Source organism: Dromiciops gliroides, chromosome 5 (genome assembly GCF_019393635.1).
Source record: "Dromiciops gliroides isolate mDroGli1 chromosome 5, mDroGli1.pri, whole genome shotgun sequence".
Classification (NCBI taxonomy): domain Eukaryota; kingdom Metazoa; phylum Chordata; class Mammalia; order Microbiotheria; family Microbiotheriidae; genus Dromiciops; species Dromiciops gliroides.
Window position 1 is genome coordinate 36,274,613 of NC_057865.1, and position 16,640 is coordinate 36,291,252.

Sequence of the window (16,640 nt, forward strand, 5' to 3'; positions counted from 1 at the left end):
TGGAGAAAGTTTGTGGTCAGACTATGACAGGTGTAGGCAGTAGGGAGTCGTTGAAGGTCATTGAAAAGAGGAGGGGCATGGTTAGACTTGAGCTTTAAGAGAATTATTTTGGAAGCTATATGGACGATGTTTTGAAGAGAGAAGAGGTTAGAAACCAAGAGTCCAATATGAAGATTATTGCTTTAATACAAGAAATAATAATTAATTGAGTATAGTACTTGAGGACTTGGACTAAGATAATGGGCTATATAAGTGGAAAGGGGCTTTCATAAATTTACATGAGCATTTTTACTTTGCTCTCCCTTCGTCAGAATCCTACTCTGATGCTTCATCCTGCTATGAAAGTTATCCTGGGTTATTGGAGTATAAACTCTAGCAGGTTCTTCCATGTCGGCAGGGTTTCATATACTATCCCAGTGTTTGTTCAATAAGCATCAGCCTAAGTACTGAGAGATTTCATCTAGACATGCTCAGCTCCTCCTCCCCAGCCCTTCCCAATCTGTTGCTAAATTCTCTTGATTCTCCTTTTATAACATCTCTTAGAGACGCACACTGGTATAGGCCCTCATCACCTGGACTATCGCATTTGCCTTGTGGTGGGTCTTTGTTCCCACTAGAATTTATCCTCTACTCAGCTGTCAGAGTAGACTTCCCAAAGTGCGGACCTGACCGTGTCACCCCTTTCCCGATCATTCATCTCCAGTGGTTCCCTGTTAACTCCAGCATCAAATACATTTTGGCTGGCATGCAAAACTCTTCCTAAGTTGGCCCCTCCTATCTTTCCTGTCTATCTTAGACTCTGTGATCCAGTGACACTGATTTCTTTGCTTTTCCTTGCACAGTCTGATGCATCTCCTGACCATAAGTGCTTTGCTCACTGTCCCTCATGCTTGCATTTCTCTCCCTCTTCATCCATCGCCTGCCCTCCCTTTGCCACTTTCAAGTCCCAGGTAAAACCCCAACTTCTGCAGGAAGCCTTTCTTAAAGCTGCTTCTTGATGTTTCTACATTACTTCTACTGATGTCTCCCCCCAGCCCCATTTATCTTGTACATGTCATTTGTACAAACAACTAATGTCTCCTTTGTTAGACTTTGAGATCCTTGAGAAGAGACAGGTTTTTGTCTTTATTTATAATCCCAACACTTAGCTTAGTGCCTTGCACATTTTAAGAGCTTAATAAATGCTTGTTGACTGATACCTGGTGATGAATGTATTGGTTCAGGTCCTTTGTGGTTAAATTTAAAAAAGCTGTTCATAATAGGTGCCTTCACTTTCTTTCCTCGCTCCTCTTTCCCTCTTCTTTCCTACCCCTTACAATCTGGCTTCTCACCTTATCATTCCACCAAAACTACTCCCTCCAAAGTTACCAGTGGTCTTAGTGCTGAATCCAGTTCTCTTTTCTCAGTTCCTCGTTCTCTTTGACACTATTGAACACCCTCTCCTCCTTGATACCCTCTTCTCTAGGTTTTTAGGACACCGCTCTCTCCTGGTTCTCCTACTTATCTGATCGTTCCTTCTTGGTCTCCCTTGCTGTTCCTTCATCCATGCCCTCTAGCCATAAGTGTCCCACAATTTTCTGTCTTGGACCCGCCTCTCTTTTTTTGTATTCTTTTATTTCATGATCTTGCCAGCTCCCATAGATTTAATTTCCGTCTCCATGCTGCTGATTCTCAAATCTTCCTATCCTGCTCCAACCTACAGTCTCACATCTCCAACTGCCTTTCAGATCTCTTGAACTAGATGCCCAGTAGACATCTTAAACCCAATATATCCCAAACAGAGCTTCTCTTTCCTCCCAGTACCCCTCCCCCCTCCCTTCCCTATTACTGCAGACGGCATCAGATCATCATGCTCACAACCCAGGGGCTGTCCCAGACTTCTCACTATACAAGCTGTTTCCCAGTCCTGTCTGTTTAACCTTTGCAGCCCCTTCCCTAACACAGCCTCCACCTTGGTGCAGGCCCTCATGCCCTCACAACTGGCCTATTGTGGCTGCTGGTGTCTCTGCCTGCCTCAAGTCTCTCTGCCCGCCTCGAGTCTCTCTGCCCGCTCTGATCTGTCATCCATTTAGCCACCAACATGATTTTCGTGAAGTACAGATCTGACTGTGTCACCTTCCACCCCCTCACTTGCTAAACTCTCATGGTTCCCTGTCACTTTCAGGATCACATATAAAATTCTCTCTCTTCTTTTCAAAGCCCTTCTTAGCCTAGCCCCCTCCTACTTTTCCTGTCTTCTTACCTTCCTGTACTTTTTTTTTTTTTTTAGTGAGGCAATTGGGATTAAGTGACTTGCCTAAGGTCACACAGCTAGTAAGTGTTAAGTGTCTGAGGTCAGATTTGAACTCAGGTACTCCTAAATCCAGGGCCGGTGCTATATCCACTGTGCCACCTAGCTGCCCCCTTCATGTACTTTTTTATCTGGTAATCCTGTCCCTCTGACACTCCACCTATGGCTCTGGACAGCCAAAGTGCCCTCTGAAATGCTCTCCCTACCCATCTAGGCCTGCTCGCTTCCCTGGATTCCTTTAAGACTCAATTAAAATCCCAACACTTCTTAATTATAGTGCCTTCCCTCTTTTAATTCTACTTATCCTGTATATAACTTGTTTGTACATGTTGGTTTGCTTATTGTCTCTCCCATTAGATTGGGAGTCCCCTTGAGGGCAGGACCATCTTTTGCCTCTTTTGTATCCCCAGCACTTAACACAGTGCCTGAGACATAATAGACACTTAATAAATGTTCATCGACTGGCGTGACAATCCATGAAGCAAAAAACAAAAACAAACAAACAAAAAAAAATTGGATTCAATTGAATGAAGCCTCCTTCCTCTTCAGTAGTGACGATGGTAACAAACCAGAAGGAAGGAAGGAAGGAAGGAAGGAAGGAAGGAAGGAAGGAAGGAAGGAAGGAAGGAAGGAAGGAAGGAAGGAAGGAAGGAAGGAAGGAAGGAAGGAAGGAAGGAAGGAAGGAAGGAAAGAGAGAGAGAAAGAAAGAGAAGGAAAGAAAGAAAGATGCTAAGAATCATAGTTTTTAAACCATTTATGAACATTTTCTTAATTGTAGCTATTTTGAATGTGAAATCCTTCTCTATTGACCAGTAAGAGGACATATTACCAGAGGTTACTAAATCATGCCTTTCTTGACTTTCTTGCTATAAACCAGAAAAGGAAGTTGTAACTAAATGAAAGGATGGAATACAGGATATCCCTTAAGAGGTAAATAAAGGATTTGGAGTTGATATTTTCGTATGACCAGTGGCAACAAGAAACATGATTTTGTAGAACACTTTGGGTCTTTTTTTTTTTTGTAGTGTTCATGATTTGTAAAGAGACAACCATGAAGATAATTGCAACTTATGTGCCAACATCTGGTGCAGAGCATGAGCATGTAGAAAAATTCTAGAAAGAATTTTATGACACTCCAAATTAAATCAACATATACTTAAATACTCAATGACTTCAATACAAAGGTGGGTAGAGGATTTTTTTGGGAAAGCATGAGTCAGAAGGAAAAAGTGATGAAGACTAAAGACTCATGGACCATACAGAAGCTGCAGGCCTACCCATAAGGAATACTTGGTTTAAGATCAAAATTGGTGGGGCAGCTAGGTGGGGCAGTGGATAGAGCACTGGCTCTGGAGTCAGGAGGACCTGAGTTCAAATCAGACCCCAGACACTTAACACTTACTAGCTGTATGACCCCGGGCAAGTCACAACTCCAATTGCCTCACCCAAAAAAAAAAAAAGATCAGAATTGGTTGTTGCTAGATGTAGCTGGTGCTAAATAACATGTTGGTTGTGTTCTTAAGGCAAAAAATTATTAATGTGGGAGCCATTTCTATATCTGATATCTGTATATCAGCAAAGTTACTAGAGCAAAGTTTTAAATGATTACTAACTAATAAGAAACAATTAAAATGGAAGGAAAACATGGCATCCAATTGAGAAGATATTTCAACAAATTCTTAGCTTTACCTGAGACAGTGTGGCATAAGGAATGAAGTGCTAGACATGGAGTCTGAGACATGTGGATTTAAATCCTCCCTCTGTCATTACACTGTGCTCAGGGTCTCCCTAGTCCTAGTATGATCTGTGCTCTTGAAGGGAGTTCTGGATGCTCGCAAATCTAAGATCCATCCCTCCACCCACTTCCCACCAAAAAAAGAGCAGACATGAACATAAACTAACACTGTTTGCTACCCAAAGATTGAGCACACATTTTGTTGGTATTTGGACTTTGTTTTAGGAAGCATGATGGTCAAGTACATAGTATGTTGGACTTGGAGTCAGCAAGTCCTCATTTCAAATCCTGCCTGAGCCAACTAATAGTTTTGTGACCTGGGGCAAGTCACTTAACCGCTCCCAGCCTCGGTTTCCTCATCTGTAAAATGGCAATAATCATAATAACACTTATATTACAGGGTTGTTCTTAGGAACAAGTGAAATGGCATAGATAAAGTGCTTTACTAACCTTAAAGTGCTCTATAAAAGCTCACTATTTTCTTTTCCACACAGAGAGAAATTATATTCCTGGGCAACACAAGTTTAGAATATATATTTGTTTATAAAATATTTTAGATGATGACAGTGGGAAATTATGAGTAATATAGCCTCTTTTTTTTTTTTTTTTGCGGGGCAATGGGGGTTAATTGACTTGCCCAGGGTCACACAGCTAGTAAGTGTCAAGTGTCTGAGGTCGGATTTGAACTCAGGTACTCCTGAATCCAGGGCCGGTGCTTTATCCACTCCGCCACCTAGCCACCCCCGTAATATAGCCTCTTAATGCTGTTAGAAGCAGTGGGATAAAAAAAGAAATTTATCAGAAGCCTGTTTAAAAATAAAACAACTAAACCATCTAAAGATAAGAACATTTAAAGGTTAAGCTAGAAGGACAACAAACAACAATGGCAAAGATGTGTCAGATTTCTAGAAAAGTTAATACAATATTGATGAAAATCAAGGCAGGGGAGAGAAATGCCAATTGTATTAAAACAGCTTTTTCATTATTGAGCATATATGGCCCAAGGAAGTAGAAAAGTACACATAAGTTCCACCATATACACTAAAATTCCTAGCAAACCCTTTAGAAAGACCCAAATAACTGGAATCTGTGATAAGGGTACAATAGATATAGCTAAGACCAAAATTCATTCCCAAGTGGATAAGTGGTCAAAGGATATGAACAAACACTTCTCAATTGAAGAATTGGAAAGTATTCAAGATCAAATGAAAGAATGCTGCAAGTCCCTAATCCTGATCAAAATAACCAAGAGTTTTTATCTTACACCGTGCAAACTGGCAAAGACGACAAGAATGGGAATCATGAATGCTGGAAGGGTTGTAGAGAGATCGCTGCACTAGTGAGTTAGGGATGGAGCCGTGCATCCATGTACCCCAGGGAGGCCATCAATGAGAAGAAAGTCACCACAGTCATCAGAACATTTATGCCCACACTTTTTGTGATAGCAAAGAATCAGAAACAAAGTAGATGCTTATCACTTTGGAGAATAACTTTAAAGAAGGGCACATGAATGTAATGGACTACTACTGTGCTATAAGAAATGATGTATACGATGAATACAGAGAAGCCCAGAAAGATCTGTATGGACTGAAACAGAGTGAAATGTGTAGAGCCAAGAAACAATATACACAACTACAACAATGTCAATCAGAGAACAACCACACAGAAGAAGTGAATTTTGTAAAGTTAAGAAGAAAACACTCACTTTGGGGAATGACTAAAGACACTGTGATACATACTGCCTAGGTAGAATAGGGCATAGACTACTGGGCCTAGAGTCAGGAAGACCTGAATTCAAATCTAGCCTCAGACATTTACTGTGGAACTCTGAGCAAGTCCTCTAATTTCTGTCTACCTCAGTTTCCTCTTCCGTAAAATGAGGATAATAATAGCACCTATGTCCTCAGTTTGTTGTGAGCATAAAATGAGATGGTATTTATAAGATACTTTGCAAACTTTAAAGTGCTATATAAATGCTTATCATGATAATGATGAAGCTATGAAAAGGAAATTAACCTGAAAAATTCAGAATAACAAGAGAAGACTTTTATGAACCAGTGCAAGCAAGTGAAACAGAGTCAGGACAGTAATGTATATGATGACTCAAATAAATGAAAACAGCATTGAAAGGCAGATGAACTTAGATTCAATGCAGCGATACAGCTTAGTCTGAGAGGACAAATAATAAGACATAACTTTTCCTAGTGATACAAAATATATCCCTAAAATATTTTTATTTTATTTGTGATATATAATTAAATATTATTCATATATCAAACATAGGTATACATATATGATATATATAATGTATATTTTCTACATTATTACATTTAGACATACCTAGATATATTCTAGTACATATAACTTAGTATTTTAAATCCGTCCTCTTCCTTTTTTTTTTTTAACCAGGCAGTTTTTTTTAATACAGGTAAATAACTTTTATAAATAAAATACACATAGCAATTTATATAAATAATATATATGGGGGGCAGCTAGGTGGCACAGCAGATAAAGCACTGGCCCTGGATTCGGAAGGACCTGAGTTCAAATTTGGCCTCAGACACTTGACACTAGCTGTGTGACCCTGGGCAAGTCACTTACCCCTCATTGCCCTGTCCCCTCTCAAAAATATATATATAACAAATTTGTTTAAATATAATTACTATATAAATAAGACCTAAATAACTCATATATGCACAACATTTATATTTATGTGTGTGTATAGATACATATATATACATCCTGTACCCTTCCCAGCACACCCCTCCCCCCACCTTTTTTTTTTCAGGTTAAACATTTTTATTTATATTTTTCTGTTGCAATCTCTATCACTCCTTCCCTCCCTCTCCTTCCCCCTTCCCTAGGTGGCAAATAATCCAATATGGGTTATACATATATGATCATGTAAAACATTACCATATTTGCCACTTAATGAATGAATGTAAAAAATAGCATGCTTCAGTCTGTTCCATCAATATTGATTCTTTCTTTGGAGGTGGATAGTTTGTTTCATCAATATTTTGGGGGGATTGTCTTGGATTATTGTATTATTGAGAAAAGTCAAGTCATTCCCAGTTCTTCACTGAACAGTATTGCTGTCTCTGTGTACAGTGTTCTCTTGGTTCTGCTCACTTCCCAATACATGATTTCATACATATCTTTCCAAACTTTTTTGAAGTCATCCTGTTTGTCATTTCTGATTGCGCAGTAATTTTCCTAAAGATATTTTTAATCAAATAATATACTTTTAGTGACTATTTAGTTTGCCTCGGAGCTATATAATCTGTGTTCACTTTTCCCAGATCCCACAGGCAGTAGTTAAAGAAGTAAAGAGTCTAGTTCTATTATTTTCTATTCCTTAGAAATGTTTTCAAATATTCCCCCTTAAGGAAATTCCTTATTTCTTTGCCTTTTCCTTATAGTGAACATGCTAAATGAAAACTGTCACATATGCTGTCAGATTGAGTTGCAGTATCAGTCAGTTTTGCTTTAGTATTTTTCTTAGTTATTCTTAGTGGGAATTTATCAGGCGAAGAGAGTAGTATGAAATACAAAAAGAAATCAACAAAACAAAACAAAGGAAAATAAAGGGGGGGGGATGAATAGATTATCTGGAGTATTTCTAAAGTAGAGCTTAACTGGAATGCCTATTGCATATATCAAACTGGATATCCTAGAAATTTCCCAAACTTAACATGGAAATTAGACAGCTATGGGTACAGATGAGTTTTTGTGTCATCAATGGTCAGGAGTATGGTTTAATGGACAACAAAAGATGACTGCCATTTATTTAAAGGGTTTGTAATCAATAGATCCTAAAGTTCTGGCCATAGAGATGATAAACTACCTATCCATTCATCCTGTAGAATATTACTGTATTGTCCTTTCTGCTGATAGACATTCATCTCACTTTTGCCTCTTAGTAATTTACATAGCAATTTACTTTTGATAATATCAGTGTCCAGATTCAAAAAGCAACCATTTGTTCTCAAGAGCAATTTCTTTTACCAGAAAACTCAAGCAATATAGCTAAGTATCTGTGCTTCTGCTTTTTCTGTTTTATTTCTGAGCATTTTGCAAATTTTTTCTTTTCTAGGTGAATCCAATGAAAATGGAAAAATAAATCCTACCACGGACTCTGATGGAACTTTTATTTCCTACAGGTAGGAACAGTGTCTGTCTGATCTCCTGCATACCTTATTCATTCAGTAAACTTGTAGCAGTGCTAAAGCTTACATTTGATAATGTTTCTTGCTAATAATCATACTTAAGGTTTTATGCTATTAATCCACTAACCCCAAGAGAGTTTAAAGAAAGCTCAAAAAGAATTCATGATAGTATTAAATGCTATTTGTGAATATTTCCTTTGGGGACTTGTCAGGAACTGGAGCAGCATTATATGTTTCTCAGTGAATAAAAACATGTACCCATTTGAACTTTTGTTAGGGTTTTCTTCCCAACTTGAATTTTGGTTGCCTAAATGTTTGGTCATGTTTATGTTTTGATAGAGAAATCTAGGGGAGATAATAGATTCTTTGTTATCAGACAATTCACAAAACATAAATATGGCTAAATATTGGTTCTTATTTTCTGGAAAATATAGTTTAAATGCTGAGATTTTTGAGTGGCAATGATACCTAGAAAATAATACTTAGTTTGCAGCCCTTTATCTTTATTAGTGATTGATTCTCATGACTTACTTTTAATGACAGTATAAGTTCACTATGAAAGTCTGGATTATGATCACAGCTTTTAGAGATTTAGCATATTAATTTTATAAACAGTTAATCAATAACCATTTAATAGCTACAGTATACTAAGTCACATGAAGGGAACACAAAGAGAAGTCAAAAACAGTCCCTACCCTCAAGGAATTTAATTTATTCTATCAATGGAGAGAACAATTACAAAATGCATATGAAATAAATACAAAGTAATTGTGTAAAAGAACTCTTAGCAGTTAGGGGTATTAGAAAGGATTCATATGTGAAGAATTATTTACAGAAAGTGAGGAATTCTAAAATAGAGAGATAAAGGAAAAATCTAGGGAAGACAGACTTTTCAAAGGCATAGATGGGAGACATGATCTTGTTGTGTGTAAGTACTCCAGTTTGGATGGATCCTGTAAGTTGTATAAGGGAGTAATGTGTAATAAAACTAGGAGGTAGGCTGGGGCAGGAGTATGTGAAGTTGTGAAGGGTTTTAAATGCCAAAAAGAAGGGGGAAATATAGTACTGCTTATCAGCTTCTTTGTATTGTAATTACCAATATGGATTTTATTTCCCTGTATGTTGTAATTATTTGTGTTTGTTTATTATTTCAACATTATTGAGATTATAAACTTCTGGTGGGCAGGCTACTTTCTCTCACAATTCCTTATGTCTCCCCTTCTCCCTCCCAGTGCCTGGTAAATCTAGTAGGTGTTCATTCTTTGACTAGAAGAATAAATAAATGAAGGCAGGTTTCCACAGCTTTCAGAAATTGAGTTATTGTATAAACTCTCTATCTTCATCCATTAATAATGTAAATTGGAGTCTATGCATATGTCTGTGGCTTATAATACAAATAATTGGTTAAATATCATATGTAGCAGCTTTTTTTTTTTCTGATGAACACTACTTAAAGGGAGCTAGCTTTTGTTTTTTTGACTGTATGATCCCTTTGCAATGCTACTCTTGAAAAATAACTATCAACCATTAATGCTTTGGGAACATGAGTGGAGCCTTTATGGAAGCCCTTAGAATAAAATTAATATTTTTGTTTTCTGACATAAACCACATATAATTTGGTAATATGAGAGGTGGACTTCATAGCACTTTCATATACAGAAGCCCGTTCAAACTAGTCTTCATAAAATGACAGTGGCATGCTCACTATGGGGCAACTCCAAATAGAAAACATCGGTGAAATTATTTCATGATGAAGTCATTGTCATTTTGCTGAGATGATCACGTTATAAATGTAAGATTAGAATCCTCCAGGTAAATTCTCTTAAGTATTTTTTATAATACAGACAATACAAATGCACACTAGGAAGAATGCATGAGGTGAGAGCCTACACCCTGCACCCTCAGTGACCATCATCATGGCTGGCACTGTGTTAAGTGCTTCACAATCAGTATCTCATCTGATCCTCACAATTTACCTGGGAGGTATCCTCAATTTACAGTTGGGGAACCTGAGGCAAAGAGAGGTGAAGTAACTTGCTCAGGTCACACAGCTAGTAAGTTTCTGCAGCTGTGTTTGAGTGCAGGTCTGCCAGACTCCAGGCCTCGCATTCTCTGCACTGCGCCTAGTCATGAGAGTCCATGTCCTAGGTGTGTTCAGTGATAGGACACAAGAGAGTTCTGTAAGCAAACACCATTGCATTGAGGGAATAATGCATGAAACTAGAAATGATCAAGAGGAAGCCATGCACAAGTTTGACTCCAGCCAAAACAACCTTGCTGAGATGGTATCTCATTGAAAGAGGTGTCATTGAAGTCTTTTGACTGTCATATTGCACTGAACTATAAAGAGTCAAGAGAATGACTAGTAGTCCAGACTCTGTCACTAATTAACTAACTGTATGACTGTTGGCTAGTGACAGCTGTGATGGGTCTTGGTTTCCCAATCTTTCTAATGGAAAAAATAAAACAGACCATGCCACTGTCACAGGGTTAGTCTGTTGTATATAAAAATACTTTGAAAACCACAAAATGATATAAACATTAATAAATTATTATTTTAATTATTACTACAAGTACAAAACCAGTACTAACAGAAAAAGGAATTAAGGATGTGTTTAAGCCAGAGTGGGGGGTTGGCGGGGGAGGGGGGGAATCCTGCATAGTTGTAAATTTTGTTGACAAATTATATTTTACTATATTGGTAGTTTTGCTAATTACAGTAAATAAGAGATATTATAAAGCAATCACTTGAGAGAAATGTGATAATATGAAAGCAGAGTATTAAGTTACAGTTTCTTTTGTCCTTGTATAGTTTGAAGATTAAAGTATTTCAGCTTCAAGTATTACTGAATGATAATTGTATTTTGAAAATGAAGGTTCCAGTATAACTTTGCACAATAATACTAAAGTTGTTAACTAATATATTTTTAATCAATGCCTGTCATTGTTTTAGCGTTAGAACATTAATTTATCATGGTAATTAAAAAAGGCAAGATAAAAAGCTAAGGTAGTTCAGTATATAGAAACTAGCTTTTAATAGTTGGCAGACCAGCACTGTTATTAAATAGTATTATAGTATTTAAGGTGTGAAATGAATATTTTCTGCTCAGTAGGCAATAGCTTCTCTAGTATAATGAGCTTAGTTGTAAATTTGACACTTGGGTTAAATGCGGAAAAATTCATAGAAGCACAGCTATGGGTTTTATTTTCCTATGAAAGTTAACAGACAAATTGATACAAAACTACACTGTAATGACAATAGGAATTTGTTGGGTTTTTTTGTTTTTTTTAAGTAAAATCCAGTCTTGAAAAATAAATTATTTTGCCATTATCCTGTCATGATTTGCCCAGGGTCACACAGCTAGTTTCAAGTGTCTGAGGCTGGATTTGAACTCAGGTACTCCTGACTCCAGGGCTGGTGCTCTATCTACTGCGCCATCTAGCTGCCCCCCAGGGCTGGTGCTTTATCCATTGTGCCACCTAGCTGTCCCCTGTCCTTTGTTCTTAGGGAGGACCATGACATTGGGTTGATGCAGAGAATTGGATTTAAGTGAGGCAGAACTGCTTAAACTAATTAGTTTATATTAAACTAGTAAATTAAATATTTTATATTCTAAAATAATTAGAAAATTTTATATTAATAATACTTAGAAATAATGTTCACAGAAAGGCCTGGAAAGACTTGTATGAACTGATGTATAGTGAAGTGAGCAGAACCAAGAGAACATTGTACACAGAGACAGTAATATTGTTTGATGAAGAACTGTGAATGATTTAACTATTCTCAACAATACAGTGTTCCAAGACAATCCCAATGGATTATTGATGAAACATACTATCCACCTCGAAAGAACTGATATTGGTGGAACACAGACTGAAACATGTTATTTTTCACTTCTTTCATTTTTTTTCTTTAGTCAAGTTTTCTTGTACAAAATGACAAATATGGTAATGTTTTACATAATCATACATGTATAACCCATATCTGACTGCTTACTGCCTCAGGGAGAAGAAGGGGAGGGAGGGAAGGAGGGATAAAAATTAAAATCCAAAACTATAAATAAAAATGTTTATTACTTAAAAAAACAAAAGAAAAAAGCAACTAAAAAAAATAATAATATTCAGAAAGTTCAAGTTCCCTAACTACCTCCCACTGGCTTTTCTGGTATTCGGATAGGGACTGAAATCCCATATCCTTCTTGGAATTTACCTCAACTAATTGGAAAACAGTCCAATAAATGGTTAAGTCAAGCCACCCTCATCCTATTGAAGCATGCAATTTCTGTGGCTTCCTCTTTGCTTATCACTTCACAAAATACACTTAAACTTTTGCGTGAATCCAGTGCTGATTAATCTCTAATTTATGTTTTTTGGTCTCTGTGTTTATTGCTATTTTTTTATTCCTTCATTCATTTGTTCATTCATTTTCCATATCATGGACCCACAGAACTCATTTGAGGAAACCTTTTTTTTTTGCCAGCGCAGATGCACATTCCTCACCGTCTTAGGTCATCGTGTGGGGCACTGATGTTAAACCTCTAGGATGCGGCAGAATCTGAACTGTGATTATTTGTGTTTCCTAACTCTGTGGCTGGCCATATCACCTTCCATTTATAAATTTATTCATGTTAATGCTACCTTTTCATCGATGGTATAAAACCAGAAGACATAGCTCATGTCTTTTTAAAAACCCCTGCTTATGATGCTGATAATGATACATTAACTTGTGAGTACCAAGAGTTTTTCCCATTTTACTAATATATGTGTGTGTATATGCACATATATGCGCGCGTGTGTGTGTGTGTGTGTTTAACTTCTGAATGGAAAAGAGAGAAGGAAAAGTGGCTTCTAATAATTTTAATAATGGCCAACATTTTTATAGTGTGCACTATGTGCTAAGTGCTTTATAATTATCATCTTGTTGGTATTATTATTATCCCCATTTTACAGATAAAGAAACTGAGATGGGAAGAAGTGATTTGCCCACGGTTACATAGCTAATAAGTATTTTAAGGTGGATGTGAACTCTGATTTTAAGTACAAACTTAAGAAAACTGTGCTTGGTCACATTCCAGTCAGTTTTTAGGCACATTTTGGGGCTTCAAATAAGATTAGTTTGAAGATGTGTGCTTATATGAATAATTATATCTCTAAAAACAGTGATCAAAACATTAAAGTTGACTGATCCTATTGAGACTGCACTTGGATTTTTAGACTAATCCGTTTGCCCTCAAGTGTCATTACAGGCTAGGTGATTTAATTTGGATACAGTTGTTTTAAAATCTGCCGATCAGCTAGAGTACGATTTCTTCTAACTCATAAAATTTCATTTCTAAATGAAATGTGGATAAATAGGACAGATTATTGGAGATTGTGTCTAAAAGCTCATTTTAATTCTCCTAACTGTTGCAAATTATGTGTTTTGCAACTAAAAAAAAAAAGAATCCAAAAGTCACTAAATATTCTACTTATCTGAAAGATGTCTAGTTTTTTCACAAGACCTATAGGGAGGTCTTTTCTTTTTCAAACCTTCCGAGTTTTCTCCATATAGTGCAGCTAAAAACCTTGCTAGGTATGAGAGTGGAAACAGTTCCCTGCTTCAGCAGTTTACAATGGATATTGGACTTCAGCCTCACTGACTGCAATGCAGTGCCATGAGGAAGGGGGAATATTGTCTGTCTCTCTCCTTTCCCAAGGGCAGCTGACCTTCTCCTCGCCAAAGAGGCGAGCCCCTTGCCAGCACATATAACTACAGACTATTACATTAATCTGTTTAGCCGCAGTACCAGCTGCTTGCATGTTTTTAATTATCTTATTAGATGGTATAACAGTGACCTATGAAATAAAATGAAGGTGAGCATTTTTTTAAACTTTACATTTTGCATTCTATTTTTCTAAATATATTTAGTGAACTAATTATAACCCTGTCCCAAAGTCATAAGTGCCAGAAAGTCTACATAGTCTTTGAATAAACCTAATGTGGCAAAGATGCCACATTTTGCAAAATGAGATTTCCACAGTCATAGTAGTCAACATAAAAAAAAAAAAACTTAGTTCTTCATTTTTGTCCCATTTGTTGGCAATATTTAGGTTGTGTTAGTATAATATGGAAATTGGAATGCAGGTGTTCTAATAGTCAGCCCAGAAGGAGAACATCAGTATGACCAATTATTGGGCATTGAAAACAAAAGAGAAAACATTGCTTACTTTTCAGACCTTGCTTTGGCTTTGTGAGGATACAGCTTAGATTTAAAGTAGAATATTTCTTAATAAATTTGTAGGCTCCACTTAGTTCTGATTTCTAGTTTATATATTTACATAATGAATTATTATTGTTATAAAATTATACATGGCATATTATAAGCAACATTACTTGTTAGATATTGACAATAGAGAAGACTACTTTACAAATGAGGTGCCTGTTCACCCTTTCAAATTAATAGAAAATATTGATTGGCAATTTTGGTTTCATTGCCAGCCAACTGAGAGATCTTGACAGTTCAGTGAGGAAATACTGATGGCATGTTTTAAGATAATGACCAAAGGTACAAAGCTATCAGTATCCTGCTTATAAAAGGTACTTGTGTGATGAAACTTAAATTACTAAGTCAAGCACCAGGAGAACAAAGGTATTCATGGAATTTGATCTCATAGCTACTTGAAAGCTACATGAATTCTTTTCTTCTACATCTTACTTTTCTACTAAAACATATACCGTAATTTCCTATAACAGAGTAAGTGTGTGTATGTGTCCAAAATAATTCTTTTGAGAAAGGATATTTTTGGAAGAACTTATTTGGCTTAGTGAAATTCTTCAGCTCTTCCAACCTGACCCTCGCATAGACTTGATTCAGCTTGTCATAAGTGATGGCTGATTCAATTGTTGCACCTTCAGTTATTGGCAATGAATTGAATGTTGCCCATTATATTCTCTTTTTCATTTTCTGATTTGGATCAAGGGATGTCTAGAAGGTTTTCTCTTTTAATTCTGTCCTTTTCCACTGAATGAATCTTATTTCTATATTGTTATCCTCATTTCATAGAGCTTATTTTTATTAACATTATTTTAAAATTACTTCAAAATGTTTTTTTATTTTATTTAACATTTTTGATTAAAAAGCATTTCTTTTCTGTTCTCATATTCTCTGACTCCCAAATTGAAAACAAAAACCCCAAAACCTTGTAACAGACATTTAAAGTCAAGCATGACAAGTTCCCACATTGATCCTGTGTCTCCTTCTGCAGCTTGAATCCGTTACTTCTGTCAGGAAGTGTTGTGCACGGCGCTAGTGATCTGTGCTTGATAACATTTATTTCTTCTTTCCTGCCTCTCTTCTCTTCTCCCTGTCCATATGGTAATCACAGATTTTGATTCTTCTTTCCTTTTAAAATCCTTTTTCATGATCCATCTCTAAGGTTGGAATTTGGTTTACTCATCACTTATCCATCCCTGGGTCTGTCTTCTTTCTACTCTTCTCTCTTACATTTCCTTCTTTTTTCCCTGATGAGTTGAATTATTTTCTATATCTAACATGTGAGTGTAGTACAGGCCAGGACCTACCTGAACTCTCCCAACATTGCCCTCAAAATAACTTTAAAATAACTCCTCAAATCAAATTTTGGAGCAGCAGAGCCCACAAAAGGTCAGAGAGAGACATTTTTTCCAGTCTGAGACAACTTAGGAGGTACTTAGGAGGTCTGTAATACTAGGGTAGGTGCAGCCTTGGAGCAAGGCAGAAGCACCAGCATTGCGGGGTTTGGACAACTGGAAAGAAAGAAATTACAGGAGACCCTTTGCCAGCACTAGGTGCAGCCAGCATTAATTGGCAACTCTGTTGTCCATATACAGTTTTGAGTTGCAATTCCAGAACAGAAGGGAATACTTGTGATCAGTCACAAAGATGCAAGGGCCCTGTTCACAGTTTCAGGGTCAAAAAGATGAGCAAGTCACAGTTCTAGGCCTAAGAGGAGCACTGGTACTCACGGCTGCAAGGGAACAGGGGCACATACCATAAAAACAGTAACCACACCCCTCCCAAGATAAGACTACCTTTACAGCACTGAAAACTTGTAGACCCCTAAAACTACCTCTGAAAATAGCAGCACAAAAAAAGCCTGAAGCTGGGCAGAGTGCCTCCCCACCCCTAGGTAAGCAGAGCTCAACTTTTCAAGTAAAGTTCAAAGTGAAGAAATGGGCTAGGAAAATGAGCAAACAACAACAACAACAAAAAAGAACTAATATATAATATACTGCAGTGGCAGGGAAGACCAAGAAATAACTTAGAAGAAGAGAACAATGTGAAAACAGCTATAAGCAAAGCCTCAGAGAAAAAATGCTAATTGAACCCAAGACCAGTAAGAATTCCTGGAAGAATTAAAGAAATAGATAAAATTGGTAGAGGAACAATTAGGAAAAGAAATGAGAATGTTGCAAGAAAATTATGAA

General features: G+C 36.9%; 1 protein-coding gene across 16 annotated transcripts in view; it reads left to right on the forward strand.

Moving 5' to 3' along the window:
- The window catches only part of TBC1D5 (TBC1 domain family member 5), a 611,040-nt gene that overhangs the window by 317,974 nt on the left and 276,426 nt on the right, over positions 1 to 16,640 (forward strand). For all 16 annotated transcript variants that reach the window (XM_043966947.1, XM_043966952.1, XM_043966957.1 and 13 more), the window contains one exon: positions 8,122 to 8,188. In XM_043966947.1, coding sequence (XP_043822882.1) covers positions 8,122 to 8,188 — 67 coding nt within the window. The remainder of the gene's footprint in view (positions 1 to 8,121; positions 8,189 to 16,640) is intronic.